The sequence below is a fragment of the Psittacula echo genome (assembly GCF_963264785.1).
Source record: "Psittacula echo genome assembly, contig: SCAFFOLD_171, whole genome shotgun sequence".
Lineage (NCBI taxonomy): Eukaryota > Metazoa > Chordata > Aves > Psittaciformes > Psittacidae > Psittacula > Psittacula echo.
Window position 1 is genome coordinate 612 of NW_027664166.1, and position 19,635 is coordinate 20,246.

A 19,635-nucleotide genomic window follows, 5' to 3' on the forward strand; every position below is an offset into this window, starting at 1 on the left:
TAACTCCCAGAGACCCCCTCATTGACCCCCATTACCCCCACATTGACCCCCATGGACCCCTCATTGACCCCCATGGACCCCCCCATTGACCCCCATTACCCCCCCATTAAGCCCTCATTGACACCCATGGACCCCCCCCATTATCCCCTATTACCCCCCATCAACCCCATAGGACCCCCCCCAGCCCCTGTGACCCCCCCATCCCATTACCCCCATTAACCCCCCCATAGTGACCCCCCCAGCCCCATAGATCCCCCCTTACCCTATGGATCTCCTCCTTTATCAATGACCCCCCCGTCAGGATGATCCGACGCAGCGCTGGGGGGGGGCACAGAAAAGTGGGGGTCGTGGGGGTCCCCCTTTAATGCCCCCCCTCGAACCCCTCTATGGCTCATGGGGACCCCCCATTGAACCCATTGGGGGGGTCCCCTTGTTCCCCCCCCCTCCATGGGTCATTGGTACCCCCCCAAACCCCTCTATGGCGCTTTGGACTCTTCCATTGAACCCATTGGGGGGGTCCCCTTGTTACCCCCCCTGCATGGGTCATTGGTACCCCTCCAAACCCCTCTATGGCGCTTTGGACTCTTCCATTGAACCCATTGGAGGGGGCCCCTTGTTCCCCCCCCCCCATGGGTCATAGATACCCCCCAAACCCCTCTATGGCGCTTTGGACTCTTCCATTGAACCCATTGGAGGGGGGGCCCCTTGTTCCCCCCCCCTCCATGGGTCATTGGTACCCCCCCAAACCCCTCTATGGCGCTTTGGACTCTTCCATTGAAGCTATAGGGGGGTCCCCCCTATATTAGGGGTATGGGGGGGTCCCTATAGAACCCTATAGGGTGCAGAGGGGGCTGGTTTTGGGGTGCCCCCCCCCAATACCTTTAAGGGCAGCCCTGCACACGTCGCTATTGGCCGCTGGCTCCTGCTTGCGGTGCAGGGGGGGGGGGTCCCCATCCGGGCCCCCCCCCAGTTTGGGGCGCTTGGGAGCGCTGGGCTTGGCCTCAGCCTTGAGCTATGGGGGGGGGGGGCAAGAAAGAGGGGTTACAATGGGGGGGGGTTTGGGGTGAAAAAGGGGGGTTTTGGGGTAAAACTGGGGGGGAATTGGGGGTTTGGGGTGAAAAAGGGAGGTTTTGGGTTAAAATTGGGGGAAAATGGGGTTTTCGGTTGGAAAAGGGGGGGTTTTGGGGTTAAAATGGGGGGAAATGGGGTTTTGGGGTGAAAACCAGGGGTTTTGGGTTTGAACAGGGGGAAAATGGGGCGTTGGGGGTGAAAAAGGGGGGAAAGGGGGTTTTGGGGAGGGTTTGAGGGGGGAAGGCCCAAAAATGGGGGGAAAAGGGGGTTTTGGGGGTGCTTGAGGTAAAAACGAGGGGAAAAGAGGAGTTTGGGGTGAAACCGGTAAAACTGAGGTAAAATTGGTAGGAAAATGGGGTTTTTGGGGTGGTTGGGGTTAAAAATGGGGGAAAAAGGAGGTCTGGGTGCAAGTTGAGGTAAAAATGGGGACAAAAGGCGGTTTGGGGGTGTTTGGGGCTATTTCTGTGGTGGTTTGGGTATTTTTGGCTCTCTCTGTGGTATTTTGGGGTGGTCTGGGGTATTTTGGGCTATTTCTGTGGTATTTTTGGGTCTTTCGGGGTGATTTTTGGACGTTTTGGGGTGTTTTGGGCTCTTTCTGTGGTATTTTGGGATGGTTTGGGGCTATTTCTGTGGTATTTTGGGCTATTCCTGAGGTGGTTTGGGGCATTTTGGGCTACTTCTGTGGTGGTTGGGGTGTTGAGGGCTATTTCTGTGGTGTTTTGAGCTATTTATGTGGTACTTTTGGGTGCGTTGGGCTATTTCTGTGGTACTTTGGGGTGGTTTTGGGGTGTTTTTGGGGTCTCACCCGCAGGCTGTCGCAGGGGGGGCGATGTCTCCCATCAGGTGGCTCAGCAGCGCCTCCGTCGGCGCCCCCGGGTGCTGCAGGAGCCCGGAGGAGGCCCCGGCCACCTGCACCCACAGCTCCAGCACCCGGTACAGGCGGGCGCGCACCTCTCTGAACGGGGAGGGAGGGGGGACAACGGGAAAAGGGGGGGTCACGGGCGGTCAATACCCCCCATCGACCCCCAAATCACACTGAGGGCACCCCAAAGCCCCCCCTTGTTGGATAAACGCACCCCAAATCCCCCCCTATACCCATAAAAGCCCATCCAAACACCCCCAATCAATACGGACCCCCCCCCACATCCCACTTGGACTCGCCCAGGAGACACCGACACAGCCCCCCCCGGACCCTACCATTCCCTGCAGGGGTCCCCCCGCTTCACTAAGGACACCCCAAAATGCCCCCCTGTCAGGAAGACCCCCCCAACCCCCCATAGACCTCCCTATAGACACCCCCAAACCCCTTCCAGCACCCCCAAACCCCCTTTAAACCCCCCAAACCCCGTTTAGACACCACAAACCCCCGCCGAACCCCCCCCCCCCCAGTACCCGAATGGTTTCTCCTGGCCCGGCAGCGCCTCGCGGGCCCCGCTCCAGGCACTGAGCACCTGAGGGAAGAGCCGGGCCAAGACGCTGCCCCAGCGCACCAGGCGCGCACCACACCTACAACGGGGGGGGACGGGGGGGGATCAGGGGCGATGTGGGACCCCCCCCGACCCATATAGAACCCCCCAGACCCCCCCTAGACCCATATGGACACTCCCAGACCCATATGCACGTAGCCAGACACACATGGATCCCCCTAGATCCATATGGAAGCCACCACACATGGACACCCCCCCCCCAGAGGAACATGGAACAGCCCAGCATACCCCATATACCCTATTTGCCCCCTTTCCCCTTCATTTCTCCCCATTTCTCCTCAAAACTTGCTATTTCCTTCCATTTCCCCCCAATTCCCCATTTCCCTTCATTTCTTCCCATTTCCTCCCCATTTCCCTTCATTTCTACCCATTTCCTCCCCATTTCCCCTTATTTCCCTCCATTTCCTTCCCATTTCCCCCTCCATTTCCCATTTCTTCCCATTTTCCCCCAATTTCCCATTTCTTCCCCATCCCCCCTGATTTTCCCCTCAATCCCCATTTCCTCCCAATTCCCCCCTCCATTTCCTGCCTGTTCCCATTTCTTCCCCATTTCCCTCCCATTTCCCATTCTCTTCCCATTCTCCCCTCAATTCCCCCCATTCCTCCCAATTTGCCATTTCCCCCCATTCCCTCCCATTTCCCCCCTCCATTCCCATTCCCCCCCATTTCCCCATCATTTCTCCCCAATTCCCATTTTCCCCTCATTTCCCCCCATTTCCCCCCTCAATTTCCTCTTTCTCCCCATTCCCATTCCCCCATCATTCCCCCCCAATTCCCATTTTCCCCCCATTCCCCCCCATTTCCCATTCCCCCCATTCCCATCCCCATTCCCCCATTTCCCCATCATTTCCCCCTCCAATTCCCATTCCCCCCCATTTCCCCCCTTAATTCCCATTCCATCCCCATTCCCCCCCATTCCCCCCCATTTCCCCATCATTTCCCCCCAATTCCCATTCCCCCCCTATTTCCCCATCATTTCCCCCTCCAATTCCCATTCCCCCCATTTCCCCCCTTAATTCCCATTCCATCCCCATTCCCCCCCATTCCCATCACTTCCCCCCCATTTCCCCATCATTTTCCCCCCAATTCCCATTTTCCCCATCATTCCCCCCCATTTCCCCCTCCAATTCCCATTCCATCCCCATTCCCCCCCCATTTCCCCATCATTCCCCCCCAATTCCCATTTCCCCCATTCCCCCCATTTTCCCCCCATTCCCCCCTCCAATTCCCATTTTCCCCCATTCCCCCCCATTTTCCCCCCATTCCCATCACTTCCCCCCCATTTCCCCATCATTTCCCCCCCCAATTCCCATTTTCCCCCATTCCCCCCCCATTCCCCCCCCATTCCCATCCCATTCCCATCATCCCCCCCCACTGACGCCACCACGAGCGCCTCCAGCACATCCAACGCATCCAAGTGCACCGCGGGCAGCAGCAGCAGCCTCAAGGCTCCGTCCCCAACCACGCTCTGTGCGGGGGGGGGAGGAACAACACCCATAACCGGGGCTGTTCCCCCCCCCCGCACGCAATGGGACGGTCCTCGGGGTCCCCCCCGTTACCATGGCTTTGGGAGTGATGTTCAGCGCGCGCCCGATCAGGTCCAGGATGTCCTGCACCGGCACCGTCACCGCGGCAACGAACTCCTTGCTGCAGGGGTTGAGGGTTACGGGTGTGCTTTGGGGCGATTCGGGGGTGTTTCGGGTGTAGTTTGGGTGTTTTCTGGGGTGTTTCGGGGTTTTTCGGGTGTAGTTTGGGTGTTTTCTGGGGTGTTTTGGGTGTAGTTTGGGTGTTTTCTGGGGTGTTTCGGGTGTAGTTTGGATGTTTTCTGGGGTGTTTCGGGTGTTCTGGGGTGTTTCGGGTGTACTTTGGGTGTTTTCTGGGGTGTTTCGGGTGTTCTGGGGTGTTTCGGGTGTACTTTGGGTGTTTTCTGGGGTGTTTCGGGTGTACTTTGGGTGTTTTCTGGGGTGTTTCGGGTGTAGTTTGGGTGTTTTCTGGGGTGTTTCGGGTGTAGTTTGGGTGTTTGTTTTGGGGTGTTTCGGGTGTAGTTTGGGTGTTTTCTGGGGTGTTTCGGGTGTTTTGGGGTGTTTCGGGTGTAGTTTGGCTGAATTTCAGGGTGGTTTCAGGGTGTTCCGGGTGTGCTTTGGGGGGGGTTCGGGTGTATTTTGGGGTGGGTTTGGGTGTATTTTGAGGGTTTGGGGGCCGTTTTGGGCGTATTTTGGGCCATTTTGGTGAATTTTGGGTGTATTTGGTGCCATTTTGGTGCATTTTGGGTGCATTTGGGGACATTTTGGTGCATTTTGGGCGTATTTTGGGCCATTTTGGTGAATTTTGGGTGTATTTGGGGCCGTTTTGGTGCATTTTGGGCGTATTTTGGGCCATTTTGGTGCATTTTAGGCGTATTCGGGTCTGTTTTGGTGCATTTTGGGCCGTTTTGGTGCATTTTGGGTGCATTTGGAGCCGTTTTGGTGCATTTGTGGCTATTTTGGTGCATTTTGGGCCGTTTTGGTGCATTTTGGGCATATTTTGGGCCATTTTGGTGCATTTTGGCCGTATTTGGGTCCGTTTTGGTGCATTTTGGGTGCATTTGGAGCCGTTTTGGTGCATTTGTGGCTATTTTGGTGCATTTTGGGCTGTTTTGGTGCATTTTGGGCATATTTTGGGCCATTTTGGTGCATTTTGGCCGTATTTGGGTCCGTTTTGGTGCATTTTGGGTGCATTTGGAGCCGTTTTGGTGCATTTGGGGCCATTTTGGGTGTATTTTGGGCCGTTTTGGTGCATTTGGGGCCATTTTGGTGCATTTTGGGCGTATTCGGGTCTGTTTTGGTGCATTTTGGGCCGTTTTGGTGCATTTTGGGTGCATTTGGAGCCGTTTTGGTGCATTTGTGCTATTTTGGTGCATTTTGGGCCGTTTTGGTGCATTTTGGGCATATTTTGGGCCATTTTGGTGCATTTTGGCCGTATTTGGGTCCGTTTTGGTGCATTTTGGGTGCATTTGGAGCCGTTTTGGTGCATTTGGGGCCATTTTGGGTGTATTTTGGGCCGTTTTGGTGCATTTGGGGCCATTTTGGGTGTATTTTGGGCCGTTTTGGTGCATTTGGGGCCACTTTGGGTGTATTTTGGGCCATTTTGGTGCATTTGGGGCCATTTTGGGTGTATTTTGGGCCGTTTTGGTGCATTTGGGGCCACTTTGGGTGTATTTTGGGCCGTTTTGGTGCATTTGGGGCCATTTTGGGTGTATTTTGGGCCGTTTTGGTGCATTTGGGGCCATTTTGGGTGCATTTTGGGTGCATTCGGGGCAGTTTCGGTACCTGAGCAGCAGCTGCAGCACCCGCGCCAGCCCCGAGAAGCGGTTGTGCAGGGTGAGGCTGACGCCGGGGTCCCCGTCGGGGGGGGGCGGGAGCAGCAGCTCCACCCCCGGCCCCTCATAGGGCAGCGGCTCTGGGGGGGGGGGGTGTCAAGGGTGGGGACCCCAAAGGGACCCCAAGGGCCCCCCCATAGGGACCCCAAGCACAGCCTGGGGGGGGCCCTGGACCCCCTTAGACCCCCATAGGCCCCCCCAAACCCACCCTAGGGGTCTCCTTATGCGCCCCATAGAGCCCTCATTTGGGTCCCCCTGCCCCATTGCACCCCATAGACCCCCATAGACACCCCTAAACACCTGTAGGCACCCATAGACCCCCGTAAGACCCCCATAGACCCCCACAGACATCCCATAGACCCCCATAGACATCCCATAGACCCCCATAGCCACCCCATAGACCCCCATAGACACCCCTAAACACCTGTAGGCACCCATAGACCCCCATAAGACCCCCATAGACACTCCATAGACCCCCATAGCCACCCCATAGACCCCCATAGACACCCCTAAACACCCATAGGTACCCATAGACCCCCATAAGACCCCCATAGACACTCCATAGACCCCCATAGCCACCCCATAGCCTGCCACAGACACCCCATAGACCCCCATAAACACCCCATAGCCCGCCACAGACACCCCATAGACACCCATAAACACCCCATAGCCACCCCATAGACCCCCATAGACATCCCTAAACACCCGTAGGCACCCATAGACCCCCATAAGACCCCCATAGACACCCTATAGACCCCCATAAACACCCCATAGCCCGCCACAGACACCCCATAGACACCCATAAACACCCCATAGCCACCCCATAGACCCCCATAGACCCCCCTAAACACCCATAGACCCCCATAAGGCCCCCATAAGACCCCCATAAACACCCCATAGCCCCCCATAGCCACCCCATAGACCCCCATAGACACCCATAAACACCCATAGACCCCCATAAGACCCCCACAGACCCCCATAAACACCCCATAGCCCCCCCTAGACAGCCCATGGAGCCCCATAGGCCCCGTTACCGCTCTCGCAGCCCTCGTAGAGCTCGCCGAGCAGCGCGTGCAGCGTGGCCAGGAGCCCCTGCACCTCCTGCTGCCACCCCTCCGTGTGCCGCAGCCCCTGCGAGAAGCCGCGGCCCAGCGCCGGCACCAGCGCGTAGCACTCGCACGCCAGCTGAAACGGGGCGAAAACGGGTCAAAACGGCCCTAAACCACCCCGAAACACCCCGAAAACGAGGTAAAACAGCCCCTCAAACCCCAAAAATGACCCCAAAATCAGCTAAACCGGCCCAAAATGACCCTAAAACAGCCCAAAATGAGCCCAAAACCAGCCCTAAAGCGCCCTCTGGAGCCCATGAGAGAGACTGCAGCTCGGTGGTGGCGCCTGCGCGTAGCACTCACACCCCCAATGGAACAGGGGGAAAACGGGTCAAAACAGCCCAAAACTGCCTAAAACACCCCAAAAATGGCGTGAAACAGCCCCTAAACCCCCCAAAATGACCCCAAAATCAGCTAAACCGGCCCAAAATGACCCTAAAACAGCCCAAAATGAGCCCAAAACCAGCCCTAAAGCGCCCTCTGGAGCCCATGAGAGAGACTGCAGCTTGGTGGGGGTACCAGCGGGTAGCACTCACACCCCCAATGGAACAGGGGAAAAACGGGTCAAAACAGCCCAAAACTGCCTAAAACACCCCAAAAATGGCGTGAAACAGCCCCTAAACCCCCCAAAATGACCCCAAAATGAGCTAAACCGGCCCAAAATGACCCTAAAACAGCCCAAAATGAGCCCAAAACCAGCCCTAAAGCGCCCTCTGGAGCCCAAGGGAGAGACTGCAGCTCGGTGGGGGTACCAGCGGGTAGCACTCACACCCCCAATGGAACAGGGGGAAAACGGGTCAAAACAGCCCTAAAATGGCCAAAACCACTCCAAAACACCCCAAAACAGCCCCTAAACCCCCCAAAATGACCCCAAAATCAGCTAAACCGGCCCAAAATGACCCTAAAACAGCCCAAAATGAGCCCAAAACCAGCCCTAAAGCGCCCTCTGGAGCCCAAGGGAGAGATTGCAGCTCGGTGGGGGTACCAGCGGGTAGCACTCACACCCCCAATGGAACAGGGGGAAAACGGGTCAAAACAGCCCTAAAATGGCCAAAACCACTCCAAAACACCCCAAAACAGCCCCTAAACCCCCCAAAATGACCCCAAAATGAGCTAAACCGGCCCAAAATGACCCTAAAACAGCCCAAAATGAGCCCAAAACCAGCCCTAAAGCGCCCTCTGGAGCCCAAGGGAGAGATTGCAGCTCGGTGGGGGTACCAGCGCGTAGCTAAACCAGGGGTAAACCGGCTGAAACCAGCCCCAAACCAGCCCCAAACCCACCCCAAAACCACCTAGACCCCTCCGAACCGGCCCCGAAACCCTGGAAACCAGCCCAAAATGACCCAAACGCCCTAATTTTGGGACCCCAAAATTACACCCCCCCCCCTTTACCTGCTGCACTTGGGGGGAGTCGGAGTCGATGCGGGCTAGGAAATAGGCTGCCAGTTTTCCCTATGGGAATACCGGGATAGGGCTCAATGAGGGGGGGGGGGTGGAAAAGGGGGGACACCCCCCCCAATATGGACCCTACCATTTGGGGGTCCCCCCCCCCCCATTAAGGGGGTCTCTTACCCGCATGGAGCCGCAGGCCCGGGGGTAGAAGCTCATGCAGGCCTTGATGCCCTCCAGCGTGGCCACCTCGCACTTAGGGGGGGGCAGCCAGGGTTAGGGACCCCCCCCTAAACACAGCCCCATAGGGGCCCATAGGGGCTATGGGGAGCCCGGAATGGAGGTGAGCAGCCCTGAATACCCCCTATGGGCCCTTGAAGCCCTTCTAAGCCTATATAGGGCCATAGAGCGGCATGTAACTGTTATATGGCCCTATATAAACGCCCTATAGCACCGTTTAATGCTCATATGATCTATATAGGCCCCATAGAGCTCCATGTAACGCTCACGTAAGCCTATATACCACCCATATAGTGCCATGTAACCCCATATAGCCCCCCAACCACCCCCATAACCCCCATACAACCCCATATAGCTGCATATAGCCTTCATATACCGCCATACAGCCCCCATATACCCCATATATAACCCCACTATAATGCATACAATGCCAATGGAACCCCATATAACCCCAATATAAGGCCAATTTAACCCCACAGAATCCCTATATAAGCCCATACAAACTTCCTGTAACCCCATATAGCCCCTCTATAGCCCCCTATAACCTCCCTTTAATCACATATAACCCCTATATTTCCCCATATAAGCCCACATGCAACCTCATATAACCCCAATATAACCCCATATAACCCCTATATAACCCCACAGAACCCTTCTATAACCCCATATAGCCCCCATATAACCCCCTAAACCCCACATAAACCCTCTATAACCCTACACAATCTATTTCCCCATATAACTTCTATAACCCCTATACAACCCCGCATAACCCTTCTACAACCATGTATAATCTCCCTATTTCCCCTACATAACCCCTATAACACCCCATACAACCCATATATAACCCCTACATAACCCCCATATAACTCCATATAACCTCTCTATAACCCTATATAACCTCACATAACCCCTATATTATCTCTCTATAACCCCCATATAACTCCATATAACCTCTCTATAACCCTATAGAACCTCACATAACCCCTATATAATGCTCCTATAACCCCCATATAACTCTATATAACCTCTTTATAACCCCATATAACCCCACATAACCCCTATATAATTCCTCTATAACCCCCATATAACTCCATACAACCTCTCTATAACCCCATTTAACCCCACATAACCCCTACATAACTCCTCTATAACCCCCATATAACTCCATATAACTTCCCTATAACCCCATATAACCTCACATAACCCCTATATAACTCCTCCATAACCTCCATATAACTCCATATAACTTTCTATAACCCCATATAACCTCACATAACCCCTATATAACTCCTCCATAACCTCCATATAACTCCATATAACTTCCTATAACCCCATATAACCTCACATAACACCACATAACCCCTATATAACCTCCGCATAACCCCTCTATAACCCCCTATAGCCCTTCTATAACCCCCCATAACCCCCATATAACCTCTTTATGACCCTCTACAACGCCTATATAACCTGCGACAACCGCTCTACCTCGGGGCGCAGGGCCAGCAGCGAGGTCAGCATGCCCGGGATGTGGTCGGTGCCGATGTCCCGCGCCAGCTCGGGCAGTTGGGAAGAGAAGCGGAGCAGGTCCCGGAGCACCAGGACCCCCAGCGCCATGGTAGGGGCCGGGTCCTGCGACTGTGAGGGGGGGGGGACAGAGTGAACCCCGCTGGGTCCTATAAAGCATCCCTATGGGGGCAGCAGCACCGGCACCCCCGGCGCAATGGTAGGGTCCGGATCATGCCATTGTGGATGGGGGGGGACAGAGTGAACCCCGCTGGGTCCTATAAAGCATCCCTATGGGGGCAGCAGCACCGGCACCCCCGGCGCAATGGTAGGGTCCGGATCATGCCATTGTGGATGGGGGGGGACAGAGTGAACCCCGCTGGGTCCTATAAAGCATCCCTATGGCGGCAGCAGCACCGGCACCCCCAGCACAATGGTAGGGTCCGGATCATGCCATTGTGGATGGGGGGGGACACAGTGAACACCGCTGGGTCCTAGAGAGCATCCCTATGGGGTGCAACAGAGGGACCTCCAGGCCCCATTGGGACTCCATTAAGAGCACCCCCAGCCCCATAGAACCCCCTTGAGGACCCCCAAAACCCCCTTGAGGACCCCACTAGAACCCCCCCAGCCCCATAGGGTCCCCCCCAAACTCCATTGAGGACCCCATTAGGACCCCCCCAGCCCCATAGGGACTCCCTAGCCCCATAGAGCTCGACCATAACCCCATAGGACCCCCCAAACCCCACTGAGGACCCCATAGGGCCCCCCCCCACCCCCATAGGACCCCCCAAACCCCATTGAGGACCCCATAGGGACCCCCCCAGCCCCATAGGGCCCCCCCAAACCCCATTGGAGACCCCATTAGGACCCCCCAGCCCCATAGGGCCCCCCCAAACCCCATAGGGGACCCCATAGGGACCCCATAGCCCCATAGAGCTCAACCTAACCCCATAGGACCCCCCCAAACCCCACTGAGGACCCTATAGGGCCCCCCCCCAGCCCCATAGGACCCCCCAAACCCCATTGGGGACCCCATTAGGACCCCCCCAGCCCCATAGGGCCCCCCCGTACCTGCAGGAGGTGCTGCAGGGCCCGCAGCCAGCCCAGGCAGTGCTGGGTAAAGGGCTCCGTGGGGCTCTCGCTCACCAGCAGCGAGAGGAGGCAGAGCCCCTCGAACCTGCAAGGCCATTGGCTGAGGCGGGCTAAGCCCCGCCCCCTCCCCGCGCCCATTGGCCAATGGGGGGGGGCAGCGCTCTGCTGAGGTAGCGTCTGATTGGCTGCCGGCTCGCAGAGCGCCAGCCACCTGCGTGCTGATTGGCTGCCTGCCCTACCTCATAGCCAATAGGGAACGGGAGCTCATGGGTGGGGCACAAGGACACGCCCCCCTCCCCAAAGCCCATTGGCCAATGAGGGGCAGCGCTACACTGAAGTAGCGTCTGATTGGCTGCCCAATCGCCTACCCCCCCCACTCCCCCATAATAAACCAGCCAATGAGAAACAGAGCTGGAATACGGCCCCTCAAAAGACACCGCTTCTGATTGGCTCATCCCAACCCCCTGTGCAAACAGCCAAGGGCACCGCCGCGCGCTCCCATTGGTTACTGACCGAGCCACGCCCCCACCCCCCCAACGCTGCATTCCCATTGGCTCCTGCCTCACGTTCCCTGGCCCCTCCCCCCCCCCCCTTAAACCGGCAGCCAATGAGGAGGAGGAGGGGGAGGAACGGCGCCTTCTGATTGGCCGAGGCAGCAGCCACTCACCGGGTCTTCATGGAGCTGAGGCGGGCGCTGGTGACCCCCACGAGGCCACCAATGGCCTGAGCGCTCTGCGGTCACGTGATCAGAGGGCAGAGGTCAATGCGGGGGTCAATGGGGGGTCAGAGGTCAACGGGGAGCTCAATAGGGGGTGGTCTGGGGGGGTTAAAGGTCAAGGGGGGGTCACTTGAGGGTCAGAGGTCAAGGAGGGGTCAATGTGGGGTTGGACGGTCAATGAGGGGATCAATTGGGGGGGTCAAGGGTCACCGGGAGGGGTCAAGGGTCACCAAAAGTGGGGGTCATTGGGGTGGTCAGTGGGTCACGAGGGGGGGTCGATGGGGCCCAATGGGGCGGGTCACGGGGTCTCTACGGGGGGTCACGTGGTATCGGGAGGGGGTCAGGCCTTCCGCTGGGCCGGAACCAACCCATCGTTGGGGGGGGGGGGGGTGTCCCCGTTACCGGTGGCTCTGGGGGGGGAGGTCCCGGCCCCTACCTGGGTCCCGGCGCTGTCCCGGAGCCCCCGCACGAGCCTCGGGAGCGCGCCCCGGGCCGGCGGGAGCGCGCTGAGCGCCTCCAGTAGCGCCGCGCCCGGCGAGCGCGCCGCGCACCCTGCCGCCATGCTGCCGGCGCAGCGTGATGACGTCAGGGCGCGCCGGAGGGGCGGAGCCAATCCCCGCCCGCCCCTCCAAGACCCGGTAACCGGTGAAATAAAAGCCTTTGGGGTGATTTTGGGCCGTTTCCGGGCGGGTTTGGGTCATTTTGGGGTGATTTCGGGTGACTTTGAGGCGATTTTGGGTGGTTTCGGTGCGATTTGGGGTCATTTTTAGCGCGACGGAAAGGGCTGGAGGACCGCGCACCACCGAGACGCCGCCCAGAGCGGCCGCGTCGCGCTGCGTCGCGCATGCGCGGAGGGCGGGGCGGGGCAGGGCCGCGGCGGTCGGAACCGGGAGGCGGAAGCGGAACCGGGAGGCGGAAGCGGAAGCGGGAGGCGGAAGCGGAAGCGGGGCCATGGCCGGGTACGCGGTGGCCAACGACCGGCTGCGGGTGCTGGAGGAGCTGGAGCGGGAGATCGCGGCGGCGCTGCAGAGCGCGGGTGGGCGGGGCCTCGGCGGGAGGGGCGGGGCTTCCGACGGGCGTTCCCGCGCTGTCTGAGGGGCGGGGCTTGAGGGGTACCGGTTGCCATGGTGACGGGAGGGGGCGTGGCTTAGTGGGTGCCGGGTCCGCGGGCAGGGGGCGTGGCCACGGCTCAGTGGGAGGGGATTGCATTGGGGGCGTGGCTTGGGGGGAGCGGAGGGGTCAAGGCGCAAGGGGGCGTGGCCAAGCACAAGGGGGCGTGGCCACCCCACCCGCTAAGGTCTATACCCGCCTGTATAAGCCCTATGGGGGGGGATGTAAAGAACCCCCTCTATATGAGCCCAGGGGTCACATCCGGCCCCCTTGGTCCCATCCCCTCCCCATCCCCATCCCATCCCCATCCCATCCCCATCCCATCCCCATCCCTATCCCATCCCCATCCCATCCCCATCCCATCCCCATCCCCATCCCATCCCATCCCCATCCCATCCCATCCCCATCCCATCCCCATCCCCATCCCCATCCCCATCCCATCCCCATCCCCATCCCCATCCCCATCCCCATCCCATCCCCATCCCCATCCCCATCCCATCCCCATCCCATCCCCATCCCATCCCCATCCCATCCCCATCCCCATCCCCATCCCCATCCCATCCCCATCCCATCCCCATCCCCATCCCATCCCCATCCCATCCCCATCCCATCCCCATCCCCATCCCATCCCCATCCCTATCCCATCCCCATCCCATCCCATCCCCATCCCATCCCATCCCCATCCCATCCCCATCCCATCCCATCCCATCCCCATCCCCATCCCCATCCCATCCCCATCCCCATCCCCATCCCATCCCCATCCCCATCCCATCCCCATCCCCATCCCATCCCATCCCCATCCCCATCCCATCCCATCCCCATCCCCATCCCATTCCCATTCCAGGCCTGGTGATCCTGGAGCTGTCCAAGGAGAAGCCGGGGGAGCGGCTCCTCGAGCGCCAGGCCGCCCAGTTCAGCGCCGCCGTGCTCAAGGTGGAGGCCGAGCTCTCGGCACAGATCCGGTACCTGACCCAGGTACGGGGGGCATAGGGGATATAGGGGGTATAGGGAGTATAGAGGGTATAGGGGATATAGGGGCCATAGGAGATATAGGGGGTATAAGGGACATAGGGGACATAAGGGATAGTGGGGACATAGGGGATACAGGGGACATAGAGAATATAGGGATGCCATAGGGGCAATAGGGGCCATAGAGAGTGCACAGAGAGTAGAAAGGGCACAGGGATGCCATAGGGGCCATAAGGGCCATAGGGATGCCGTAGGGGGCATAGGGATGCCATAGGGTCTTAGGGAGCATAGGGGACATAGGGGTGCCATAGAGGCCATAGGAGCCATAGGGGTGCCATAGGGGCAATAGGAGCCATAGGGGTGCCATAGGGGCAATAGGAGACATAGGGGTGCCATAGGGGCCATAGGGGTGCCATAGGGGCCATAGGGGCCATAGGGGTGCCATAGGGGCCATAGGGGTGCCATAGGGGCCATAGGGGCCATAGGGGTGCCATAGGGGCCATAGGGGTGCCATAGGGGCCATAGGGTCCATAGGGATACCATAGGGGTGCCATAGGGGCCATAGGGGTGCCATAGAGGCAATAGGGTCCATAGGGGTGCCATAGGGGCCATAGGGAAGCCATAGGGGCCATAGGGATGCCATAGGGGCCATAGGGGTGCCATAGGGGCCATAGGGGTGCCATAGGGGTGCCATAGGGGTGCCATAGGGGGCATAAGGGCGCCATAGAAGGCATAGGGATATATGGGTCTTTATGTCCATGTAGGGACTGCTCATTGTGCCCTATAGGACCCCCTTTATGCCCTATAGGACCCCCTTTATGCCCTATAGGACCCCCATTGATGCCCCCTCTCCCCCCTAGGTGGCCACGGGGCAGCCCCACGAGGGCTCCACCTACGGCGCCCGCAAGAGCTGCCAAATGGCCCTGAACCGCCTCGATTACGCCCGCCTCAAGCTGGGGGACGTGGCCCGGGCCTGCGAGCAGCTCCTGGAGGCCTGAAAGGGGCGGATTTGTGTCAATAAAGTCCCGATTTCGCCCTTTTTCAACCCATTTTTGAAGCGCCGGGCCGGGCCGCACGGCAAAGATGGCGGCGCCCAGGGCCCTACGCGGCAAAGATGGCGGCGCCCGCCGCCGTACGGTGACGTCATCGGGAGGCGCCGGCCGGCGCGCCGGGGAGCGCGTCAGAGAGGGGAGGAGCCAAGATGGCGGCGCCCAGGAGCGGGCGGCTGGAGGCGCTGGTGGAGGGGGGAGCGCGCGGCCTCGTTCTGGTCCGGGGTGAGGGGGGGGCTATGGGGCTCTATGGGGATCTATGGGGATCTATGGGGTCTCTATGGGGATCTATGGGGTCTCTATGGGGCTCTATGGGGCTCTATGGGGATCTATGGGGATCTATGGGGTCTCTATGGGGATCTATGGGGTCTCTATGGGGCTCTATGGGGCTCTATGGGGCTCTATGGGGTCTCTATGGGGCTCTATGGGGTCTCTATGGGTCTCTATGGGGCTCTCTTTATGGGTCTCTATGAGGTCTCTCTATGGGGCCTCTATGGGGGTCTCTGCGGTCTCTATGGGTCCCTATGGGGCTCACCCCAGTCTCCCCTCCCAAGACAGCGCCGCCTGCGAGGGCCGCAGCCTCCTCCGGGCCTTTGCCACGGCCGCCGTGAAGAGGTGGGGGCTCTATGGGGCTCTATGGGGGCTCTATGGGGCTCTATGGGGTCTCTATGGGGCTCTATGGGGCTCTATGGGGTCTCTATGGGGTCTCTATGGGGCTCTATGGGGCTCAGGACCCCCTTTCCCCCCCCAGGGCCGAGCCCGTCCTCGTCGTCCTCCTCGATGTCCCCCGGGAGCGCTTTGAGGCCGGGTTGAGCCCTGATGTGAAGCAGCGGTGAGCGCCCCATAGAGCCCCATAGCGCCCCATAGAGCCTCATAGAGCCCTATAGAGCCCCATAGAACCCCATACCGCCCCATAGAGCCCCATTGACCCCTATAGACCCCCCCATTGACCCCCATAGACCCCCATTCACCCCATAGACCCCCCTATTTACCCTCATAGACCCCCATTCACCCCTATAGACCCCCCATTGACTCCCATAGACCCCCATTCACCCCTATAGACCCCCCCATTGACCCTCATAGACCCCCATTCACCCCTATAGACCCCCCCATTAACCCCCATAGACCCCCATTCACCCCTATAGACCCCCCATTAACCCCCATAGACCCCCCTATAGACCCCCATTGCCCCCCATTAACCCCCATAGACCCCCCTATAGACGCCCCTATAGACCCCCCCATAGACCCCCATTCACCCCTATGGACCCCCCCCATTGCCCCCTCTGCCCCCCCAGGCTCCGTTACCACGACAGCCTCTGGGCCCCCCCCCTCCCCTGCCCCATGGATGTGGGGGGGCTCCTGGGGGCCCTCGGGGGGGGGCCGGGGGGGGGCCCCCCCCCCACGCTGCTCCTGGACTCCCTGAGCTGGCTCCTGCTGCGCATGCGCCCCCCCCGCCTGGGCCAGACCATTGCGGGGCTGCTGGGGGGGGGGCCCGGGGCCGGTCAGTGCCGGAAGGGTCCATTGCAACGGGAGGGGGGGGGGGAGCAATGCGGGTTAAAGGGATTCCAATGGGGGTTTATGGTGTGTGGGGGGGTCCCAATGGGGTTTGGAAGGTTCCAATAGGGTTTGGGGGGGTCTCTATAGGGTTTTTGGGGGGTCCCAATGGGGTTTGGAAGGTTCCAATGGGGTTTGGGGGGGTCCCAATGGGGTTTGGAAGGTTCCAATAGGGTTGGGGGGGGTCCCAATGGGGTTTGGAAGGTTCCAATAGGGTTGGGGGGGGTCCCAATGGGATTTGGAAGGTTCCAATGTTGTTTGGGGGTGTCCCAATGGGGTTTGGAAGGTTCCAATAGGGTTTGGGGGGGTCCCAATGAGGTTTGGAGGGGTCCCAATGGGGTTTGGGGGGGTCCCAATGAGGTTTGGGGGAGTCCCAATGAGGTTTGGAAGGTTCCGATGGGGTTTGGAAGGTCCCAATGAGGTTCGGGGGGGTCCCAATGAGGTTTGGCGGGGTCCCAATGAGGTTTGGGGGGTCCCAATGGGGTTTGGAAGGTTCCAGTGGGGTTTGGGGGGGTCCCAATGGGGTTTGGGGGGGTTCCAATGAGGTTTGGGGGGGTCCCAATGGGGTTTGGAAGGTTCCAGTGGGGTTTGGGGTGTCCCAATGGGGTTTGGGGGGGTCCCAATGGGGTTTGGAAGGTTCCAGTGGGGGTTGGGGGGGTCCCAATGGGGTTTGGGGGGGTCCCAATGAGGTTTGGGGGAGTCCCAATGAGGTTTGGAAGGTTCCAATGGGGTTTGGAAGGTCCCAATGAGGTTCGGGGGGGTCCCAATGAGGTTTGGCGGGGTCCCAATGAGGTTTGGGGGGTCCCAATGGGGTTTGGAAGGTTCCAATGGGGTTTGGAGGGGTCTCAATGGTGTTTGGGGGGGTCCCAATGGGGTTTGGAAGGTTCCAGTGGGGTTTGGGGGGGTCCCAATGGGGTTTGGGGGGGTTCCAATGAGGTTTGGGGGGGTCCCAATGGGGTTTGGGGGGATCCCAATGAGGTTTGGGGGGGTCCCAATGAGGTTTGGGGGGGTCCCAATGAGGTTTGGGAGGTCCCAATGGGGTTTGGAAGGTTCCAATGAGGTTTGGAAGGTTCCAATGGGGTTTAGAAGGTTCCAATGGGGTTTGCGGGGGGGGTTCCCAGTGGGGTCCTTGCGGTTCTCACTCCTCCAGGCCGCTTGGTGGCGCTGGTGCACGAGGACCTCCACCCCCCCGCCGTGCTGCGGGCCCTGGGGGGCGTGGCCAGCGCCCAGCTCGTGCTGGGGGGGGCCCCGCCCCCCCCCCTCGCCCCCCAACCCCACCCCCCCCCAAGGCTCGTCCGGGTCCTCACAAGGCCCCGCCGGGGGGGGGGCACCCACGAGGTCAGTGCTAAAGGGGGGGTTGGACCCCCCCAAACCCCTTTGGACCCCCCCAAACCCCTTTGGATCCCCCCAAACCCCTTTTGGACCCCCCCAAACCCCTTTTGGAACCCCCCAAACCCCTTTGGACCCCCCCAAACCCCTTTGGATCCCCCCAAACCCCTTTTGGACCCCCCCAAACCCCTTTTGGACCCCCCTAAACACCTTTGGACCCCCCCAAACCCCTTTTGGACCCCCCCAAACCCCTTTTGGACCCCCCTAAACACCTTTGGACCCCTCCAAACCCCCTTTTGAATCCCCCAAACCCCTTTGGACCCCCCCAAACCCCTTTTGGACTCCCCCAAACCCCTTTTGGATCCCCCCAAACCCCTTTGGACCCCCCCAAACCCCTTTTGAACCCCCCCAAACCCCTTTGGACCCCCCCAAACCCCTTTTGGACCCCCCCAAACCCCTTTTGAACTCCCCCAAACCCCTTTTGGATCCCCCCAAACCCCTTTGGACCCCCCCAAACCCCTTTGGACGCCCCCAAACCCCTTTTGGACTCCCCCAAACCCCTTTTGGATCCCCCCAAACCCCTTTGGACCCCCCCAAACCCCTTTTGAACCCCCCAAACCCCTTTTGGACCCCCCCAAACCCCTTTTGGACCCCCCCAAACCCCTTTGGACTCCCCCAAACCCCTTTTGGACCCCCCCAAACCCCTTTAGACCCCCCCAAACCCCTTTTGGACCCCCTCAAACCCCTTTTGGACCCCCTCAAACCCCCTTTGGACCCCCCCAAACCCCTTTTGGACCCCCCCAAACCCCTTTTGGATCCCCCCAAACCCCTTTGGACCCCCACAAACCCCTTTTGGACCCCCCCAAACCCCTTTGGACCCCCCCAAACCCCTTTTGAACCCCCCAAAACCCCTTTGGACCCCCCCAAACCCCTTTTGGACCCCCCAAACCCCCTTTTGGACCCCCCCAAACCCCCTTTTGGATCCCCCAAACCCCTTTTGGACCCCCCCAAACCCCTTTTGGACCCCCCCAAACCCCTTTTGGACCCCCCAAACCCCTTTTGGACCCCCCCAAACCCCTTTGGACCCCCCGCATAGGCTGAAGCCTTCACCCTGCACCCCGATGGCACCCTCGGGGTGCCCCCCCCTGCAATGGCAATGGAGGGAGAAGGGGGCCCCCCCCCCAGCCCCACAACCTGCGGGGGGCCCCCCCCCATCACCTTCCGCTTGAGGCTGTCGGAGGCGGAGCGAGCAGCACGCGCGGCCGTGCCCCCCCCCTATGAGCTCAGGTAATGGGGGGCCCCCCCCCTTTTCCCAGTTTAAACCAGTTTAAACCGGTTCAAACCAGTTTTCCCCCCCCCCCCCCCATACAGGAGCTCAATGCAAGGGGTCCCCACCATAGACCCGGACCCCCCCGAGGATGAGGACCCGGATGAGGACCTGGATGTGTGACACCACCACCCCCCCCTTTTGGTTATTGTAGGACCTACATAAACCCCATGGGGTTTTGGTAGGACCTACCTAAACGGCACAATAAAGGCGCTGTGTTTTGCACTTCCCCCGTCATTGTGCGGTCAATATGGGGTGGTACGGGGGGGGGCAGCCCTAAATCTGCCCCATAGAGCCCCCCCAAACCAGCCCCATTGCACCCCATAG

The 19,635-nt window shown here is 59.4% G+C and overlaps 3 protein-coding genes across 6 annotated transcripts; 2 read left to right on the top strand and 1 right to left on the bottom strand.

Moving 5' to 3' along the window:
• Positions 1-262: 262 nt before the first annotated feature.
• On the bottom strand, positions 263-12,640 carry PELP1 (proline, glutamate and leucine rich protein 1). Of its 2 annotated transcripts, XM_080639970.1 has the most exons (14): positions 12,407-12,640; positions 11,920-11,984; positions 11,232-11,337; positions 10,140-10,289; positions 8,598-8,669; positions 8,418-8,477; positions 6,951-7,101; positions 5,867-5,996; positions 4,118-4,205; positions 3,938-4,026; positions 2,464-2,577; positions 1,877-2,026; positions 880-1,012; positions 263-318 (listed from the first exon to the last, which is right to left on the bottom strand). In XM_080639970.1, exons 1-14 carry the CDS (start codon positions 12,530-12,532, stop codon positions 298-300), a joined length of 1,455 nt encoding a protein of 484 aa, XP_080496096.1. In that variant the 5' UTR covers positions 12,533-12,640; the 3' UTR covers positions 263-297. The 2 variants fall into 2 exon arrangements, with proteins under 2 accessions (XP_080496096.1, XP_080496097.1); XM_080639971.1 differs by lacking the exon at positions 8,598-8,669.
• A 209-nt stretch (positions 12,641-12,849) lies between these two features.
• MED11 (mediator complex subunit 11) lies at positions 12,850-15,094 on the top strand. Its single transcript, XM_080639975.1, has 3 exons — positions 12,850-13,006; positions 13,925-14,055; positions 14,910-15,094. Exons 1-3 carry the CDS (start codon positions 12,922-12,924, stop codon positions 15,045-15,047), a joined length of 354 nt encoding a protein of 117 aa, XP_080496101.1. The 5' UTR covers positions 12,850-12,921; the 3' UTR covers positions 15,048-15,094.
• Positions 15,095-15,122: 28 nt separating this feature from the next.
• On the top strand, positions 15,123-19,445 carry LOC308232738 (elongator complex protein 5-like; the record flags this gene model as incomplete). 3 transcript variants are annotated; one of them, XM_080639974.1, is made up of 7 exons in its annotated part: positions 15,123-15,323; positions 15,653-15,713; positions 15,850-15,930; positions 16,394-16,599; positions 17,803-17,990; positions 19,078-19,268; positions 19,353-19,445. In XM_080639974.1, the coding sequence occupies 7 exons, from the start codon at positions 15,251-15,253 to the stop codon at positions 19,429-19,431; spliced, it is 879 nt and encodes a 292-aa protein (XP_080496100.1). In that variant the 3' UTR covers positions 19,432-19,445. The 3 variants fall into 3 exon arrangements, with proteins under 3 accessions (XP_080496100.1, XP_080496098.1, XP_080496099.1); XM_080639972.1 differs by having other exon boundaries at positions 15,133-15,323; positions 15,657-15,713; XM_080639973.1 differs by having other exon boundaries at positions 15,133-15,316.
• Positions 19,446-19,635: the final 190 nt, after the last annotated feature.